Source organism: Chenopodium album, chromosome 3 (genome assembly GCF_948465745.1).
Source record: "Chenopodium album chromosome 3, dcCheAlbu1.1, whole genome shotgun sequence".
NCBI classification, from domain to species: domain Eukaryota; kingdom Viridiplantae; phylum Streptophyta; class Magnoliopsida; order Caryophyllales; family Amaranthaceae; genus Chenopodium; species Chenopodium album.
The window spans coordinates 6248450-6268921 of NC_137836.1; the positions used below are offsets into that span (position 1 = coordinate 6248450).

Genomic DNA, 20472 nt, shown 5'->3' on the forward strand with positions numbered 1-20472 from the left:
GAAGAATTTCAGTCGTTGGATCTAGTATCCTCCTTTCCGACAAGGAAGGTGGCATCATCTCAGCCGTTGAATGTTCAAATTTGTTCATTAACTATCAACTTATATTTAAAATGATTATTTCCCATCTAAGTTGACTTTTTTAAGACTAGTTATTGATAATTTTTAGGACTAATGTAAGAATATCCTTTTCTTATCCCGTACATTATATTCCGTTTGAAATTATTTTGTGTAAGCAATCACAGACATTTACATCAAGAGATACATGGACAAGGCTAAATTTATGCTAGTATATACGGATGGCATATTCCATTTTTCACTATTATGTTGACTTTATTATAAGGAAAAAGATATATGCAGTTCTTAAGGCTGCATATAATAAGCTAAAAATGGAAAAAAATTGACAATAAATAAACATTTATTATACCGATTTACTTGTGAGTTGTTGATAAATTCTCAACTTAATACTAAAAAATAAAGTATATTAAACTCTTATTATAATGACATAAACAAAAACTTCCTATTAATGAAAAACAAACAATGACACACAAATTCCATATTTTGATTTTTTTTTTCTGTCTTTTACTACTTTACATGGAACATTTGCTTAAAAATAAATAAATAAATGACAAAATAAATCTCGTTTGAAGAACATTGTCATTTAATTGGAACTTGTTGAAGAATAAAACCTCTCAAGTGTCACCACATGTAAGTGTCTCACATTGGTTGAAGAAGAGAGAAATAAACACTTTATAAGGCTAAGGGGCTACTCCTCCTATTGCCATATGGTTTTGGAATGGAATCTCTTTGGACTTGTGAAGTGGACTCTCTCTCTTGATTTGCGGGTGCGGCCCAGACCCGCGTTTAATAGAACTTTACCATGTCGGCATGCTCTAGCTAGGACTCATGTGGTAGAGATACAAGCATACAACGATCTTGGTGAAGTCACCAATCACCAGGAAATAATTCAAGCCTTTTCTACCACAATAAGACAATAGTTCTAAATTCGACTAATGTAATGATAACATACAAGAATCGGCTACGAACATTAAATTATTTAAAAATTTTCATGAAAAATTTGTCAGAAAGATAACTTATATGTTCAACTTTTGTTTTTGTTTTTTTTTTTTCAAGGAAGACCTAATATGTTTAAAGTGATGAAAAAGTTATTATATAAGTCATTTTTGTTATAAAGAGGGATCTTAACGTCGAAATATAGTATTAACTTTACTTTTTCGGTATTGACCATCATATGAAATGCTCATGATGTTTAAAAAGTAACATATAAAGACCTTTTTTTACCACTTTGAACATATAAGGTCCTTGTTCAAAAAAAAAAAAACAAAAAGAATACATTCAGCCATTCAAAAGCAAGTTGCAAAGTGTTATAGACGAGGTACCTTTGCGCTCCTCTTTCATGTTTCTGTCTTTTCAAAATAGGTGAGGCATATATACTGTATTTATGTAAATATTTGCTACATTTAGTACTGAAATTAATTAGTGTGATAAATTCATCATGTACGTGTTACAGTCCTTAAGGATTACTTGTAATTGATCATACAAGCTAGCTTACGCTAATTTTAATTTTGGGACAATGCATGCATGTATATATCTTCCTTTTCATAATTTAATTAAGCAATTAAAGCTTAGAAAGCTTATGCTTAGCTACTTGAAGAATAAATTGAAAACTTGCACAAGAAAATATAGAAGCTAGACGCTTAGATAGATGGTTAGATACCTCGATCTATACATAGTTGTGAATAAGATGGTCCATTTCAACTGTCTTTGAATAATATTTTCTGTTAAATATGTTGATTAATAACATGTCATTTTCATAGAATGATTAGACTTGCTTCACGTCATTAGAATCCCACCACAATAATATAAAACTTAACAACATAAATATATGTACATTTTACACATACCCTCAAATCAACCAACATAAACCCATTTTTGCAACAAAGAATGGCGACACCAAAGACTTGGTGCACAAATTTACTCCTTTCTCTCCTCCTCAAGTCCTTTCTTTTCTTCTCCTTCGCCCCTCGACCTCTCATCGCTGCATCCTCCGATGAATTTGTCCGGCCACCAGCTCGGAACATTGTCCTTACTCCCCACAAGCGCTCCGCTTCAGATCCCCAACAGGTTCATCATCTATCTCTTTCGAATTTAAATATAAGACAGGCTTATGCCAACCCGTATAGTCTATTTAAAAGATGAAACTATTTTAAGTCTTTGACTCGACTCTATAGTCTTGTCTGGGTAACATTTTAACTTTCACCCATGATCAACTTTACAATTTATCTTAAACTAATAGAGTTTCAAAATGCGTGTTAGGTACATGTGTCACTGGTTGGAAATGATCGAATGAGGGTGTCATGGATAACGGAAGGCAAAGGAATGGCACCATCAATAGTAGAATATGGAACAAAGTCGGGAGATTATGAGTCAAATGCGAAAGGAGATCACAAGACGTACCATTATTTTTTGTATAGTTCGGGAAGAATACACAATGTTGTAATAGGACCATTGAAGCCTAACACAACTTATTATTATCGATGTAGCAAAAAACAGCCCGAGTTTTCCTTCAAAACACCTCCTTCCTCTTTTCCCATCGAGTTTGTCGTTGTTGGTAAGTTATTTATTTTATTTTCTTGCTTTTTTTGTTTTTCAATTCTTTTTTTTTAATTTGTGCTAAAGTTTTAAATTTGATTACGTGGAATTTAAGTGTGCCATTCATTTTTATTTATTTATTTTTTTCCAATATGTGGCTTACATGTGCACAATAATTGTATTATATGTGAATATGTAGCTCGTTAATTCGTTATTAAGAGGTTATAGTCAATAATTCATGATTTTTTTGTATTAGACATAAAAAAATTCATACATCTTTCATGCCATTAAGAAAGGTCCTTATTAAAAAAATTTATAAGCCATATTATATAAGACCCTCATATTAAGTATAAACGAAGTAATTTTTTTTTTATTAGTATAATTTTAGAGAAATATAATTTAAATATATGATCTTAATGGGTGCCTTATTAAGATTCTGTGAAGGAATATGGCTTTGTATTTGTGTTACAAGAATAAAAAAAAATGCGTTTAATCGTTTAAAGATGAACATTTGCTAAGGCATTGAAGATGGTAACATGGATTTGATGACTTATATTCTACACCATATATTTTAATGAGCTCAATGGTCCAAAAATATTATGCATAATAGGTAAATTATATCACATCTATTGATGCATACCCTTAAAAGTATAATTGTATAAAACTAAATTTTGCTCGTACGTTCCTCCACACACACACACAAAAAAAATAAATAAACAAAAGGGTTCCTATGAGTGTGAAATGTTAATCAAGAAGACTACACATTCGTAATGAGCTAGTTACAAATGACCTATAATCTAATCATTCTAACATTACAACTAATTTACCAAAAATGTATTTAACCTTAATATAATACATATATATATATCCGAGTATGATTATTTTACATTTTACACTATACACTCGAGTGTAGAATGGACACCCTGTTTGCAAGTGGCCACATAAATAAATTAAAAAAAAAAAAAAAAAAAAAAAGTGGAGTAAGAAATTGTCTATTAGTACTTTTTTTTTTTTTTTTTTTTTAAGGAAATTGTCTATTAGTACTTGGGTTTCACTTTACGGCACAACTTCCTATCCCATTTAACAAATTGGGCTTGGCGTTTTGTTTTCTAATGTTTGGCAATATGAACAATCAATAACATAATACTAAAGGCGAATCTGATATGACATTTGTCATGTTTTGATTAAAAAAATTCCCGCCACTTTTACTTTCCTTTTTTTAACAATATTTATGAACATTATTTTATAATATCCTATAATATTTAACTTTCAATTTGACAACTATATATAAATATATTCTATATGCATTCAATCAATGAAAATATTTTGACATATAATATTTTATAATAGGTATTTTTCTATATCAAACAAACATATATGTACTACATATAAGGTAATATAAGGAATATTGGAATCAATAACATAATCAATAACATAATACTAAAGGCGAATCTGATATGACATTTGTCATGTTTTGACTAAAAAAATTCCCGCCACTTTTACTTTCCTTTTTTTAACAATATTTATGAACATTATTTTATAATATCCTATAATATTTAACTTTCAATTTGACAACTATATATAAAGTATATTCTATATGCATTCAATCAATGAAAATATTTTGACATATATATAATATTTTATAATAGGTATTTTTCTAAATCAAACAAACATATACTACATATAAGGTAATATAAGGAATATTGGAATAATGTAAAACTCCAGTTTTCCATAGTTCATATCATTCTACATCATATTTTTTTTTCCTTTGAAAGATTTTTTTGCTCCAACCGGGATTGTTACATTTCCTTTTATTTATTATTTATATATATATATATATATATATTTTTAGAATTGTTGATTTATTTATAAAAATAACACTACAATTCAATAACTATAAAATAAAAATTAAAAAACCTTGATTATTAATTGTCACAAAAAAAATATTCAATTAAATTTGTATAAAACATTATACCGTCAAAGTATGCTATAAAACATTGTGCCAGTCAAAACATGCCAACAAAATAGGGATATATGGGGTACATAAGTACATTTCACGGGTTATAATTAACATAACATTTTAATCTTATATAAAACCCTATAATCATTAAATATTGCTTCTTTTTTTTTAAAATAACTTTTGATATCAATATAATATAAAATTCAATGGAAAAGAAAATCAAGTATTGTTTCAATTAAAAATATTAATTTTTATTATTTTTAATTATTGTTAAATTAACATTATAATTTATAAATATGCTAAGTAAAAACCGTGTATTGCACGGGACTTAAACTAGTATTTTGCTTAAAGTGGGTTTCTGTTTGGCCTTTCTTTCTGGTTGTCAAAGTACCATTTGATCCACCAATTTCCATTTTAAGCTTTAAGCATAAATCTTGTTGTCGTCAACCCCCCAAAAATAGAAGTTTAAAAAACAGAATTTTATCTAAACGGCACGCTATATATTTAGTCAAAAATATGTGCTATCTAAACTCCAAATCTTCTAATTTACTACTTACGTAACGTACATGTTTTAGATGATTAGATGCATGCCTTTAGTAGAGTTTGATACTCCATGTTAGATGGTTTGTTAGTTATGGTAAAGTGATGCTTTCATGTCATCTCATTTATCGTGATCCATTGAATTCTTTTGAAATTATGGTTTTACAAGCTATCGATATCCAGAGTAATTTGAAAAAGACACTACAACTTTTTGCGCACTCAAGTACTCAATATTTATTATTTAATATTCTAACTTCTTGTATACCTTTCTTTACAAAATATATATATATATATATATATATATATATATATATATATATATATATATATAGGGGATCTTGGTCAAACTGAGTGGACAAAATCGACATTGGAACATATTGGCCAAAATGACTATGATGTGTTTCTACTACCGGGTGACCTCTCTTATGCCGATACCCAACAACCACTTTGGGACACCTTTGGACGTTTAATTGAGCCTTACGCGAGCCAACGACCAATGATGGTAACCGAGGGAAACCATGAGGTTGAGTTCATACCCTTAGTGGCCGACTCATTTAGGGCATACAATGCAAGATGGCGTATGCCCTACGAGGAGAGTGGCTCCTCCTCGAACCTTTACTACTCGTTTGATGTAACCGGAGCTCACATCATAATGCTAGGGTCATACACGGACTATGATGCTAACTCAGCCCAATACGCGTGGCTACAAATCGACTTGGCTAAAATTGATAGGGCTAAGACACCATGGGTCATAGTGTTGCTTCATGCACCATGGTACAACTCAAATACTGCTCATAAAGGCGAAGGAGAGGAGATGAGGCAAGCTATGGAGGAGTTGTTGTATAAAGCTAGAGTTGATGTGGTCTTTTCGGGTCATGTTCATGCCTATGAACGTTTTGTAAGTCATTACTTCATAAATCTTTCTTCTAAGTTTTAACACTACTCAATTAAATTGATCATACCTTAAGAAAACTAACTATCTTTTAATAGATTTGTGTGTTTATTAACCATGTTTTGATTAATAACTAGTATTTGGGCCTGGGCGATACCCCGGATTATTACATGGAACTAATCAGTTTTATATGTTTTAATTTATGATTCAACTTTCTTGTAATTAAATTTATTGTTCATATTGTCATTTGTTACATATTTATTACATAGCTTAGTGGTAAGACAATTAGCTCTACTAGAGCTAGAGGTTGTGAGTTCAAATCTTGTTCTGATTTTTTTTTTTCCATTATTCATGTAATGAAAACAAATGGAAGGGAGAGCCACGTGGCGTTATGAATAGTTACATGGGTGACGTGTCGTAGTGAGGAGAGTTTACGTGATACGTGGATGTTGTTAGAAACGCCTTTTAATATATTAGTATAGATTTGATTAAGTTACATTTATTATTAATTGCAGACAAGAGTTTATAACAACCAGGCTGATCCTTGTGGTCCAATTTATATTACAATTGGTGATGGAGGAAATAGAGAAGGCCTTGCTTTGATGTAAGTATTCTCATGCATGCAACTTGCCAACTTTGATCTATTTATGCATGTAAGAATATAGCTAGTTTATATTCTGTCAATGCACAATTTTGATCATTATTTTATCTGATGTAGGTTTGAGGATCCTGCTCCATCCATCTCAAAGTATAGAGAAGCAAGTTTCGGACATGGACGGTTGAGATTGTTGGATGGTAATAAAGCTCATTGGTCATGGCATCGGAACAAAGAATCGAATGCCTCAACCATTGCAGATGAAGTATGGCTTCAAAGCTTAAGCTCCTCCACCTCATGCTTGCCTAATGACTCAATGACTAAACACGATGAATTTTAAATATGTTTGTATTTTTTCTATATAATATATAGAGAAATTAATATTTAGCTTTCATCTTAAATTCTCAATTCATTTTGAAGTGTTATGTAAATGCACAAAGGGTTTTTTTTTTTTTTTTTATTTTTTTTAAACCTCTTAAGGAGACTATGTAGGTTTTGCAATTAGCAATTGTTGATTTGATCGAATTTGTATTTTCATTAACAACTCTATTGACTATTGTATAGCTATGATTTGAAATTATTAGCCTCATCATGTGTAATCTATGAGGTTTCCAACAAAAAAAAAAAAAAAAAAAAAAAAAAAAAAAAAAGTGTAATCTTTGATTTGTTAGACACTTAATTTCATGGACTCAAAACTATGTATAGTTCAATGGGCCTTTTAGTAAGCCAAGGAATTGGAAGTTTGGCTTTACTAGTCCAGAATTATCCTTCCACACTCATCTGGCTCCAGCCGTCTATTCGGCCCACTTGAGTTTGTCGTCATTAATGAATTATGAGTCTTTTAAATCTAATTCATGCCATATATCCCTCCGTTACGATTTACTCGCAACAAAGGGGTCAATTGCGGACTCCTAGGCAAAATATCCTAAGTGTGATTATTGGAAAATAAGGGATGTGCTTAATATTAATCCAATAAAAAAAAAAAAAAAAAAAAACTTAACACCAAGCACCACGAACGGAGCCCAGCACCACCGAACCCACCACCACCCAGCGCACCACCAACGAGCCCAGCACCACCACCACCTGCGAACCCAACCCACAACCCTGAAACCCACCACCACCACCTGCGAACACAACCCACAACCCCGAAACCCACCACCACCCACCCCGAAACCCACCATCCCGGACCCAGACCCAGAACCCACCAACCTCCACCCCGAAACGCACCACCCACGAACCCACCACCACCCACCCCTGAACCCCAGACCTTCAACCCCGAACCCACTACAACCCACCACCACCCACCCCGAAACCCATAACCTACCCAGACCAACAACCCCGAAACCCACCACCACGAACCGACCCACAACCCACCACCACCCACCCCGAAACCCAATTCCCACGAACCCAGACCCACAACCCACGAACCCAGATCCACCTCCGACAACCCCGAAACTCACAACCCACCAACCAGCACTACCACCTATCACCAACCACCCACCACGAAGCAGCAAGGAAAGGAAGAGAGAGAAAAAGGCGGCGGCGACAAGCAAGACGGCATGGTTGCGATGGAGGTCGGTGGTAGATTGGAGATCGGGGGAGATGACAAAGAGAGAGAAATTCTGGGTAAATAGAGTGGAGATCCGGTGGTAGTAGTGGTGGTGGTTGCCAATTAAGGTGGTGATGAATTTAGATAGAAGGATAATGATTTTGGTAGAAATGCTTAAGTTAATCAATGTTAGGTTTAAGTTAATAAGATAAAATTAGTTGTTTAATTAGGGTGTTTAGTATAAAAAGTAAGGGTAATGTTGTAAAATCACACAAAAAAATTTGCCATAAAAGGAAAGAAATAAGTTTGTTGCAAGTAATGTGTAACGGCCATTTTTAGTAATTGTTGCGAGTAATTCGTAACGGAGGGAGTATATATATATATATATATATATATATATATATATATATATATATATATATATATATATATATATATATATATATATATATATATATATATATATATATATGGAAAAACAACAATAAATTAATGATATAGAAGTATTAGTTAGTGCCCGTACAAATTGCCGGGTTAAAAAAATTAAATATGATAACTTAAAAATAAAATTAAAGTGAAAGTGAGAATAGCTCAAGTGGTTAGAGCTTCTCTCTCGATTTCAGAAGATTTTGGAATCGATTGCAAAAAACATCAATTAACTAAAAGTGAAACCTTGCGTTAGTCCATTTGAGTAACTCTTCTTCTTCTTCTTCTTTTTTTTTTTTAACAATTAGAATAATAACTCCACTTGTTTATTAAAGTAATCCTTTCATCCATTACAGTTCACTTATCCGTCAAGGTCATCTCATTTTTGTTTCAAAAAAAAAAAAAAAAAAAAAAAGGTCATCTCATTTCATCTTCATTGTAAGTTTAATTTATAACTCATAGGAAGTATTACTTTAGTTGATTAATTGCTTATATGTAAAATAGCCACTTATAAGAATATAAGAATTTGTGTAATAATAATAGATTTTATTTATATTTCAAAAAAAAAAAAAAAAAAGATTTTATTTATATAAAAACAACCAAGACCTAACTTATCTTGTCAACATAAGAGTTAATTAGCATTGACCCACATTATCATGACATGCATGATGGAAGACATTATAGTATTTGGGCCTGTAAGATTAGCGTTGGATATAATCTATAAATATTACTAAAGTAACAACCGCTGACGTCATCACTATTTACGTGTCACTCTCATTTAATTTTTTTTCCCGCCAAAATGCAAGGATGATGTCATATTGTTTTTTATTTTTTAATTTTTATTCCATTTTAAGCTACCCTATTTAACTGTTTTTAAAATTAAATTCAAATTGAATTTTAAATTTTAGTTTTCTACGCATATTATGCTATTTTATTATTTACAAGTAGTTGTTAAAAATAGCTAATAATATACTAAGTAGTTTAATTGATTCTTCCTAATTAAATATGAAAATAATGGATTTTTGAAAATTGTATTTTCATATATAATTAGAAAGTACTACAGAGAAAGTAGTTGTTTTCTCTCAACATGTGCTAAAGAGTCTATGGTTCATTTCTTATTTTAAAACCGTGCATCGCACGGGAAAAACCTAGTTTTTAATCAAGGAGCAGCCAGCAGGGGACCCAAAATAATTAAAATTTATTTAACAAAGTTTAAGGCATTGTCATCTTTACCTATGGAAATAAAATTATTTTTGCTAAATCAAAATTATTTTTTAGAAAAAGAAAATAATTTTGTCAAATTAAAATTATTTTTTTGGTTGGAATAAATTATTTTTTCTGATTAAAACCTTTATTATTATTATTATTATTATTATTATTATTATTATTATTATTATTATTATTATATATGCTCTTTTATTTTATTTTATTTTATTTTATTATTATATATGCTCGTTTAAGGTACTGATTTTATTGATTATAGATAATTTTATATTTTTTACAACTTATTGTACTAAACTTAACTTATTTTGAGCTAATGTGTTACAATAATAATAATGAAAGAGGACATGTTGAAGCTTATTGCTTCAATAAATACGACTTTATCCACTGATGGAGAAGCTATCAAGCAGTAATATATACGAGATTCAATTTCAATTTAATGTTCTGGTATCATACCTTCAAATTTCAATAATTACTTGAAGTAGTTGGCAATCACACACTCGACCAAGCATATGTGATATTGTTGTTTTCTACATCATGTGCTTAATTTTTTTGTTTTTGGACATCAAGCACCTCAATAATGTAATTAAAAATATAAGCAAATTGATTATATCTTATTTTTCTTGTCAGAAAAAGCACATGAATTTTAGTACATGCTCTGCATAAACTTGTAAATTGTAATGCATAGTTTTGCCAATACTGAATATGAAAATTGATGGGGACAAAAGAATACATAAATGAAATGATCAGATTTGATCTAAAAATGTGTATATTATAAGAATGATACTGCCAAGATTGTAGTGTCAAAGTTATTAATTAGTTATTTCGCTAAAATAAGGTACCAAAATGACAATATTTTTTTTTTCAGAATATAGCACATGTGTAGTACCCAAAAGTGAAAATTAAATTATTTTGTTAATATGGAGTAACATCTTATCTTGTATCTTCCATTTTGATGCAATGCAATGTAATATATGAAGTATTAGGTATATAGCACCTTTAGTTAAGAAGCTAAGATAGGTTTTCATATTTTACCTCGTCTAACAAATTAATTAGATTATCTTTTACAACTTTTAACCACGCTCATCAGCGAATCTTGGACTTATACAACGTATTGAAGGGGTCAAGATTTAAACCTCAAACTGACAAACGTGCATCTAATTTAAAATAAATCCTCAACCACTATAACGTAATGCTTTATTTTGTAACAATTATTAAATTTTACGGAATAAGTATGATTTAAATACATTTCATTCTATAGAAAAAAATTTCAAAGAGACATTTAATTTTGATTCTAAGGTATTTGATTTGGAAATTAGATTATCCTTATAAGCTTGCATATAGAGACATATATATATTGTCCAAGAGACAACTCTTGTCCTGAATACACCGGCCAAATTGTCCAATTCTCTAAGCATCTTAATTTTATTTCTTAAAAAAATAGCAAATTTGGATAGATTTAAATTAAATGGTACCTAGAATAGTAGGAGTACAGTCATGATTGAGGGAGACAAGAATATATTTCAAAGGAAATTGTGAGTGAAACGTGCAAATCAGATTAATATTTCAGGTGCTCAGTCTAAATGAATTAATAATGTATCAATAAAAGCGTATAAATATGAACAGGAAATAACAATTTGGAGTTGGTAAGCATTATGCTGTCTAAGTTTTCATATGGTAGTGTATAGATATCTATGTGACAATATATACTACTTGTATGACAACCATTGTATTTTAATTATAAAATAATAAGTATGATCGGTTATTTTTTCACATTATAATGTTAGACAATTAGTTCTAATATCTACTATGCAAATATTATTTTTTGAAATTATTAACATAACATAAAAATAATAATTTTTGACAAATTATAAAGTATGAATAAATTTATATAATATGAAAACTAAAAATTGGATTATTAGGGCTTGTTTGGCATCATTTTTGGTTTTTAGTTTCCTGTTTTTTTGAAAACTAAAAACCAAAAACAAGAAACAAGAAAAAGGTGTTTCCACTTTTTTGTTGTCAGTTTTCAAAATTATTATGATTTTAATAAGTTTAAATAATTTTTGATTCATTATGTGACATATATCATATACTTTTATACAACAAAAAACCAAAAAACAGAAAACCACAGCAATGCCAAACAAACCCGAAAATTGTTACTAATACAATGCATATATACCAAAATAAAGATATACTTCGTAGAATTTATTACTTAGAGTAAAATAAGTAAATTATAAATGGTATGAACATTAAAACATTATAGTAGTCATATTTCAATCGACCACTATAAAATTTTTAACTTGACATATATGTCTATTTTCCGTGAATTAAGTTTCATTGTTTATGTATGTTGTTGAGTAGATATCAATAATAATTCAAAATATCATTTACTTTTTCATAATTTATAGCAAAGTATATATTGAAGTAGTGATGCATTGATAAAAATGTTCATTAAAAGTTATGTCTCTAATTAGAATTGGAGCATAGTTAATAATCAAATATATGCAATTGAGAGTTGAGACAATGAAAAGAAAATATGGATAGAACATTATGGATGGAATGGAGTAAGAATATGTGAATAGCTTAAAATCATTATTTTTTTTTTTTTTTTTTTTTGGGACAAAGTTTATAACAATTATTGTTACAAAAGTAGTTGTTTTTGTAATGTTGCTTAAGACTTTAAAGTAGATACTCGTATGTTACTGTCTGTATTCCATAGTTAATACTCGTAGAACTAATTTAAAAGATGTATTAAATCCTTATATGTAACCCTTAAATATGCATAGCTTGTGGCCTGGATATCATGTTATCTATTTTTTAATTATATTATAAAAATAATAAATAATGCATATAGTTAATATCAGAAAGACCTGGTACTATCCTTCAAAAAAAAAAAAAAAGAAAGACCTGGTACTTAGTACCATTATTATTTTCTGCTATATAAACATCAATTTCAACACTTTGCTAACCATTTTAGGAAAAGACGCTCAAAACAATAAGAAAATAAAAATGAGAAAAGCTACATTTCTTCTTATGATCTTCCTCCCTCAGTTGCTATTCCAACAACAAGCTCTTGCCTCTGACAATGGATGTGTTGCAACAACCTCAACTTCAAGCTCCTGCAACTCTCAACCTCAACAGGTTTCTCTCTAGCTCTAGCTCTCGCCCTCTACTCTTTTTGTATCTATACATTAATACGTACTCTCTCTCTGTCTCAAAGGGTTTTTCGTGTTTGGACATGATTTATTATCTTACAAAAAAGTCAAATCATGTTAATTAATTGAACTTTAAGAAACGGAGAGAGTAATGTATACATTGTTTTTATCTAGCTATATCTTACTGAAACAATTAAACAAATTAAGTACGGATTTGGCATGCATTATAATGTTTATGCCTTTCTTTTTATTTCTAGATGAACTTACACTCTAGATTAATAAGAACTACATACATGAATATTGCTTCTATTGTTAATTTTATGATCTTGTATATGATTAATATTTATTATCTATTGTTACATTAATTAATCATTATCTATTGTTACATTAATTAATCATGATCTTCACTATTTTGGTCAATATACTGAGAGTGGTAATGTGTTTATTTGTGTTAATCATGATTATGCATACTAATGAAGATGGTTGCATACTATGATTAGTGGAATGAATAGTGGCCCTTTTTAAATTATGGAACTATTTTATAAACATTAATTAACATTATTTATACTAATGTCATAGATGGGCTGCTTCTTTATATAATAACTGCACTGGTTATTTTTATATAGCCCTGCCTCTATGGCACTTGAAAGATTATTGTTTTCAATTGAATCTTGATCCAAAGCATAACAACCACATGTACTATCATTATAATGACAAATTACTAATCTAAGCTTAAAATTTTGTTGAATAATCATTTTGATTTGTTCAGCAACAATATATAGATGTAATTCGTAGTACTATTTATTTGAACAGGCAATTAAGAAAATGTCGTCCAATCAACTTTGAAAAGTACTCTATTTTGAATCAAAATAAGCTAGATCGATCTTACTACACAATATGCCTTAGTAGATGTTACTGTAAAAGTTTGCAACCTTACCCTTAGTATAACAAGAATCAATATTGCTTAAAAAATTATACTTTTTTTTTAATGAATTATAGATTACGAAAAAAAAAAGATTTGAACCTGTACCATGTATATCATGGATGTCCTTAGTCTTTCGATTCAAATTACATGTTACTTATCGCACATATCCTTAGGGTCTGTTTTGATTTACTAAAACAACTGCACTGAACTGATTGGAGCTAAATTGAACTAAAATTAAGCTGAACATAACAGGCCCTTAGTCTCTGTCAATAGGCCAATATCCTATTGATGTATTTGATGTTTGATTTATCAATGTAAATGATGTAATGATTGTTCATTAGAGTAATTATAGCTAGCACAATGACAATCAGTCAAAGAAGTAGTGACAATTTTTTTTGCCTACCTTACATTAAAAGTGGACAAATTGAAAAAGTATATTACAAGAATGATGGACAAATTGTAAGCAATTGAAAAGCCAAATTGACCGTAATTAGTGGAGTTAGATTATATTATCAGAAACTAATTGTTTAATAAATGAAAGTGGACAATATATACGAAGCATTATGAATGAGAATAATAAGCCAAAGGAATCTGTCGTAATAAAGGTCATAGAATTGCCAGTTGGTCATGCATTGCTGTATGAAGAGCCAACTATAAATGTCTCAATCTCTCACAATCTCATTGTCACAACCTATTACATGTATAGATTGGTTTCACATGCACATACACCTAATGAATAATTGATAGGTTGAATCTACTTAATTGGTATAAATTAGAATTTGATTTGAATAATAATAAGGAAAAATTGCTCCCATTAATCTGAACTTTGCCTCGTCCGCCGAAAATAATCTCAACTTTCGTTTATTATCTATTGCACCGAACTTTGGGGGGTATTAATTTTCGTTGCACCCAACTTACCTGCAACCGGTTAATCCGGTCAACATTTGTGTGTTACATTTTTTTGGACACGTGTCACTACATGAATGGTCAAATAAAAAAAATTTAAAAAAAACAAAATTTAAATAAAACAAAATTAAAAAAAAAACAAAATTTAAAAAATAAAAAAAAAACATAAACCCACCCCTTCCCCCTTAACCACTAGCCCCCCACCCAAACCACCCCATCCACCAGCCCTCCCCCACCCCTTCCACCAGACCCCACCTGAAAACACCCCCCACGCAGCCGGAAAATCGCCCCCACCCCCGACCACCACTCCCCACCTGCCGAAAACGAAGGGGAAGGGGGCGGAAACGACGAAAACGAAGGGGAAGGGGAAGGGGATTCGGGTCGGAAAACGGCGGGGGAGAGGGGAGGAATTAGGGGTGGGGGAGGGGTTTTCGGGGGTGGGGAAAGGGAAAGGGGGAGTTTTGAGGGAAGGGGGAGGGTTGTGCGGCGGTTCCCGGGAGTGAGGGAGGGGTTTTCGGGGGTGGGGGAATGGTTTTCGGGGGTGGGGGAAGGGAAAGGGTGGGTTTCGAGGTAGGGGGAAGGCTGGGCGGCGGTTTCCGGCAGCAGGGGAGGGCTTTTTCGAGGGTGGGGGTGATTTTCCGGCGTGGTGGGAGTGGGGGTGTGGTGGCAGCTGCTGGGCGTGGGTGGTTTGGGGTTTTTTTTTTTATTTTTTGTTTTTTTAAAAAAAAAAAAAAATTAAGCCGCTCATACGCTGACACGTGTCTAGGTAACTTGCTACAACAGGTTAGATGACCTGTTGGGTGCAACGAAAATTAATACCCCCCAAAGTTCGGTGCAATAGATAATAAACGAAAGTTGGGATTATTTTCGGCGGACGAGGCAAAGTTCAGATTAATAGGAGCAATTTTTCCTAATAATAATTGATAATTTTGATGTTAAATCTATTTTAATATATTTTAATTTGAAAATTTCAAAAATACATCTTGAAAATTTGATTTGAAACTTTAAATAGTTTAAATGTCTTGAAAACTTTGGATAATTAGTTTTCATGATTGATTTGCAAAACTAAGGACCTGTGTACGATAGGTCACAGATTTGAATCTCCTGCTCCCCCTCTTTGTTATTTGTAATTCCCTTATGCCTTATTCATACCCTATAAAAATGATCACCTTAGAGTCTGTTCACATTTACTGAACTGAAGTGAATAGAATTGACATGAATATATTATAAGAGAAGAAAATTAGGAGCTGAACTGAAGTGAACTGAATTGAACTAAACTGAAATTAAGTTGAAGTGAACATGCCCTAACAGTCTTAAATATTGATGTATATAAGGAAGCACATACATTATTAAATTAATAATTTATTTTTTTACAAGAAAATATTAAATAATTAAAGATTAAAGCACTAGAATGCAATAATTTTGATGATGAATTTTAACTAAAAGTCGGTGCATATGTATGAATATGTAGGTACATATCTCATTGGCAGGAAATGGGTACATGAGAATATCATGGATTACAACTTACAAAATGGCAACATCTGTTGTGGAATTTGGTACCAAGTCTGGAAGCTACAATGAATATATACTTGGCGACAACTTTAGCTACCATTATTATTCTTATGTCTCCGGCAAAATTCACTACGTTACTATTGGACCTTTGACGCCTAGCACCACCTATTACTACCGTGTTGGTGGTACCGGACCCGAATACTCCTTCCGTACTGCCCCCGCTACCTTCCCCGCTGAATTTGTCCTTGTCGGTATGTTTCAATAATTAATTAATTGATTACTTATTTAGTAATGACACAAGCATAGATCAAGCGGATTTATAATAACCCGTTGGATTATAAGGTTAAAATGACTTTAGTTATAAAGAGTGACTCCTTATTTTGTTATAAGTAACACTGTACAAATAATTTGTTGGAAATAAAGAAAGGAAATTCAAAGGGTCAGATATGGGCACCCGATCGGGCGTCCGACGAGCGAGACCCGCCCGATCGGGCGCGAGAAGAGTCGTAAAATTCTGGAGTTCCGCCGTCCGATCGGGCAAACTCCGCCCGATCGGGCGCCCGACCTGGCGCTAGAAGACGTCTGGAAAAAAGGGAATATCCGCCCGATTGGGCACGTGTTTGTCCGTTGGACTCCAACGGTTCCCTTGGATTCTTCTTCTTGTTTGATTTCTTGTAACCCCCCATTTAAGAGGTTGATTATGGTGTTTTTAATCACCATAATATTTCTGATTTCTCTTTTTGGTTCATAGAAGATTCCTCCATGATCTTTCATCTTCTTTATTCATCTCTATAAATTGGAGGATGTTTTCTGATTTTTTATATACACAAGAAATACTTATCAAACACAAGTTTGCTTAAACACATACTCTATACTGGGCATAAGTTACTTGGCTCCAACCTTCCACCCAAAAGTGCCTTTGTGTGGAAGTGGTGTGTTAACCTTAGGGGAACGTGCCGGCGAATACAATAGTGCACCCCGGTTGCGCCAGAATTTCGTTTTCAAGTCAGTGATTTGCATCACGACACACCGTACTCTTTCATTGTCTCAAGATCATCTTTTCGATCTTCTTATTTTAGAATATAGCCTTGAAAATACTTCTTATATTACAACATAATTTACAAGTAATAAGATGTTAACAATGTTACTACTATATAAATAAACATTATATTGTTCACGAACAAATATAATTTTAGAGAAGAACTAACATAGCTAAACAACTTATGTACTCGTCTTTTTGAAATAGGTGGAGTTGGACAAACACAATGGACCAAGGCCACACTAGACCGCATTAGCCAAAGATGCTATGATGCATTGGTTGTAGCCGGAGGCCTCTCATACGCCGATGGTCACCAATCACTTTGGGACTCCTTCGGTCGTTTAATCGAGCCACACGCTAGCCAAAAGCCATGGATGGTCACATCTAGCAAATACGAAATTGAGGGTGTTTGCACAATCTCTAAAGGACCTCAACCCTTTAAGGCCTTTAATGCAAGGTGGCTCATGCCTTACCATGAGAGTGGCTCATCCTCTAACCTTTACTACTCCTTTGATGTCGCCGGAGCTCACTTCATCATGCTTGGTTCGTATGCTGACTTTGATGCTAGCTCGGCTCAATACGAGTGGCTTAAGGCCGACTTGATTAACATCGATAGGGCTAAGACTCCTTGGGTCATCGTCGTGGTTAACACGCCATGGTACACTTCTAACGTTGCCTACAAGGGTGAAGGCGAGTCCATGAGGAAAGCCATGGAAAGTCTTCTCTACACTTTTAGAGTTGATGTGGTTTTTGCCTCTCGTGTCAATGCTTATGAACGTTTTGTAAGTAACTCTAATCTACGTTATTCTTTATCTACCTTATTTTTACACTAACTCTAATAGTTATTGTTTAAACAAACAATTCAATTAATCATATATGCAGATATGCTATGATAATAAATATTGTTGTATGTTTTGACAACAGGCTAGAGTTTATGACAACAAGCCCGATGCTTGTGCGCCCGTCTACATTACCCTTGGAGATGCTGGCTTCAAACCAAACTTCGAGTATGTACAACTTTCGGGGAAATGATTTTGGCACATCAAAATTGATTTTGGCACACTCCTATGTGAGAGTACAATTATCTATACTCTTCTCACGTAAGGGTGTGCCAAAATTAACTAGTATTGTGCTAAAATCACTTTCCCAACTTTCGTAATTCTTCATTTAGTATTAACTTATATATTATAATGATCTAGAGGCATATTACATGTATATATCATTCTAGTTACAGACAATATAAGTTCTAATAAGTTAAGATAGCTTCAGATATATAAGATTAGACTATATAGGTTCAGATAAGTTATAACCAGGAGAATATATAGAACACACCCTTAGATGATTAATTATTGCTAAGTTTCTAAATCCAAAACTACACACATTGTTGTAGGTTTGAGCAATCCGCTCCATCAACCTCATTGCATCGAGAGCTAACATTCGGACACGGGCGATTGAGAATATACGACAGCAAGAAGGCTCACTTCGCATGGTACCGAACCGAAGATGACTCTGATTATGGCAACCCTAGTGATGAAGTTTGGCTTAAAAGCCTAATGTCCTCAGAAAATTGCGTGGAGAATTGTGCATGCAAAAAGTTCTCATGCGTCAAAACCGAACTTTGATTGAGTTTTGAAGATGAAATTATTGTCTTTGGAATGTTTTGTGTAATAGTTTTTTGATTGATTTCATCACCCTTTTGTTTTAGCTTTGCCAATGGCATCTTTTGTAATGGATTTGGAGAGTTTTGGACTTTGTGTTCCTCAATCTGTTAACAAAGACATGAAGAAAGCAATGTAATAAGATTGGGTTTTTGTTAACAAATTACAAAAATGGTTGTACTTTCCTTTCATGGATGAGCTCATCGTGTTGTACGAAGAAATAATATAATCTTTTACACTACTTATATATCATTTTTGTTATTCAATTAGCTAGATTTGTTTAATCTATAAAGAATCGATATGATATACAAAATACAAGATATTTTTCTTTCATCTAAAATTGTTGTTGAATTATCAAAAGATTAATCAATCAAATTCTATAACATTTTTAAAAGATTGTAATTTGTATTATTCTTGCTTGGTACTTGTAAAATTGTAATAACCATACACTTGAAAATAATTATCAAAGAAGGAAATAAAACTAAATGCTTACTGCTTAGTATTGTACAAATATAATTCAACAAGTCATGTACACAAAATGTGCACGTCAAATTATGTAAAAAAAGTTTTTCTATTTCTCTAAAAAAAAATATCATTCAAGAAAAGAAATGATGCTACTCTTCCCCTCAAAAAAGAAATGATGCTACTCTTTACTACGTGTTCAACATTTGGGCCCCAAACTAATTAGCCAATGCGTGTTATTCATGCTGGGTTCCACAGCCCATATGACTCAACATGGCCCGTGTTCAACAGCATAGCTTTAACACGGTCTCATTTTCATTTTCAACGGAGATTTATTCTTGACGCCCAACTTGGTTGATGCCAACTTGGCCACAGTGTCTCAACTTGCCTCATATTCTCGTGTTACTCCATACTTGTATAGTTGTATTTGTTTGAATAATGCTATGTTCAATTCACTTTATTTATTTTTTAAAAATTATATTAAAAATAAATAAAAAGTTTACTAGATCAATTAAGAAAAAAAATAAGTTCTGATTATATTTTATTATTGATTAGTGTGGCTCGGGTAATGTCCCGTTACTAGTTTGTTTTTGTTTAATTTGATAATAATGCTCGGTTGCTTTTTTTTCCTAATACTAGTATATGGAATCATCTTGAAATTTGTATAAGGGAACCATATACAATATTTTGTATGTTATTACTCTGTATGATCAAAGATATTTAACTGTTAACTATTTAATAAAAAATAATACAATTTTTCAAAATTTAAAATTAAAGTTATTAAATTATCTTATAATATGTAACAAAAAAAATACAATTAAGGACTAATAAAATTATCCAAGTTATCTATAATTTGGTTGAATAAGGTCACACAATAGATGGATAGCTAAGCCTAAGGTGGTAAGACTTGTATTGTAATAGTTGTTGGTCTCGGGTTCAAGTCTTGCTAAAAAGCATTTTTTAGATGTCAAATCTAAATTATGTTGTGCAGGTGACGTGACATGTTTATAGTGCTTATT

At 31.9% G+C, this 20472-nt stretch overlaps 2 protein-coding genes across 2 annotated transcripts; both read left to right on the plus strand.

The window, feature by feature from the left end:
- The first annotated feature begins 1925 nt into the window (after positions 1-1925).
- LOC145623781 (purple acid phosphatase 22-like) lies at positions 1926-7175 on the plus strand. The gene is made up of 5 exons (XM_081676648.1): positions 1926-2142; positions 2335-2629; positions 5443-6008; positions 6518-6606; positions 6721-7175. The coding sequence occupies exons 1-5, from the start codon at positions 1963-1965 to the stop codon at positions 6935-6937; spliced, it is 1347 nt and encodes a 448-aa protein (XP_081532774.1). The 5' UTR covers positions 1926-1962; the 3' UTR covers positions 6938-7175.
- Positions 7176-12805: 5630 nt separating this feature from the next.
- Positions 12806-19163, plus strand: LOC145611097 (purple acid phosphatase 22-like). Its single transcript, XM_081666341.1, has 5 exons — positions 12806-12937; positions 16254-16545; positions 17541-18115; positions 18258-18340; positions 18724-19163. The coding sequence occupies exons 1-5, from the start codon at positions 12806-12808 to the stop codon at positions 18953-18955; spliced, it is 1314 nt and encodes a 437-aa protein (XP_081522467.1). The 3' UTR covers positions 18956-19163.
- Positions 19164-20472: the final 1309 nt, after the last annotated feature.

Excerpts from the sequence above, each read along its gene's own strand:
- LOC145611097 (XM_081666341.1), top strand. The coding sequence starts at position 12,806 with ATGAGAAAAGCTACATTTCTTCTTATGATCTTCCTCCCTCAGTTGCTA. Across the intron at positions 12,938-16,253 it reads GCAACTCTCAACCTCAACAG|GTACATATCTCATTGGCAGG; the intron begins GTTTCTCTCTAG and ends ATGAATATGTAG. Across the intron at positions 18,341-18,723 it reads GGCTTCAAACCAAACTTCGA|GTTTGAGCAATCCGCTCCAT; the intron begins GTATGTACAACT and ends ACATTGTTGTAG.
- LOC145623781 (XM_081676648.1), top strand. The coding sequence starts at position 1,963 with ATGGCGACACCAAAGACTTGGTGCACAAATTTACTCCTTTCTCTCCTC. Across the intron at positions 2,143-2,334 it reads CCGCTTCAGATCCCCAACAG|GTACATGTGTCACTGGTTGG; the intron begins GTTCATCATCTA and ends AATGCGTGTTAG. Across the intron at positions 6,607-6,720 it reads AGAGAAGGCCTTGCTTTGAT|GTTTGAGGATCCTGCTCCAT; the intron begins GTAAGTATTCTC and ends TATCTGATGTAG.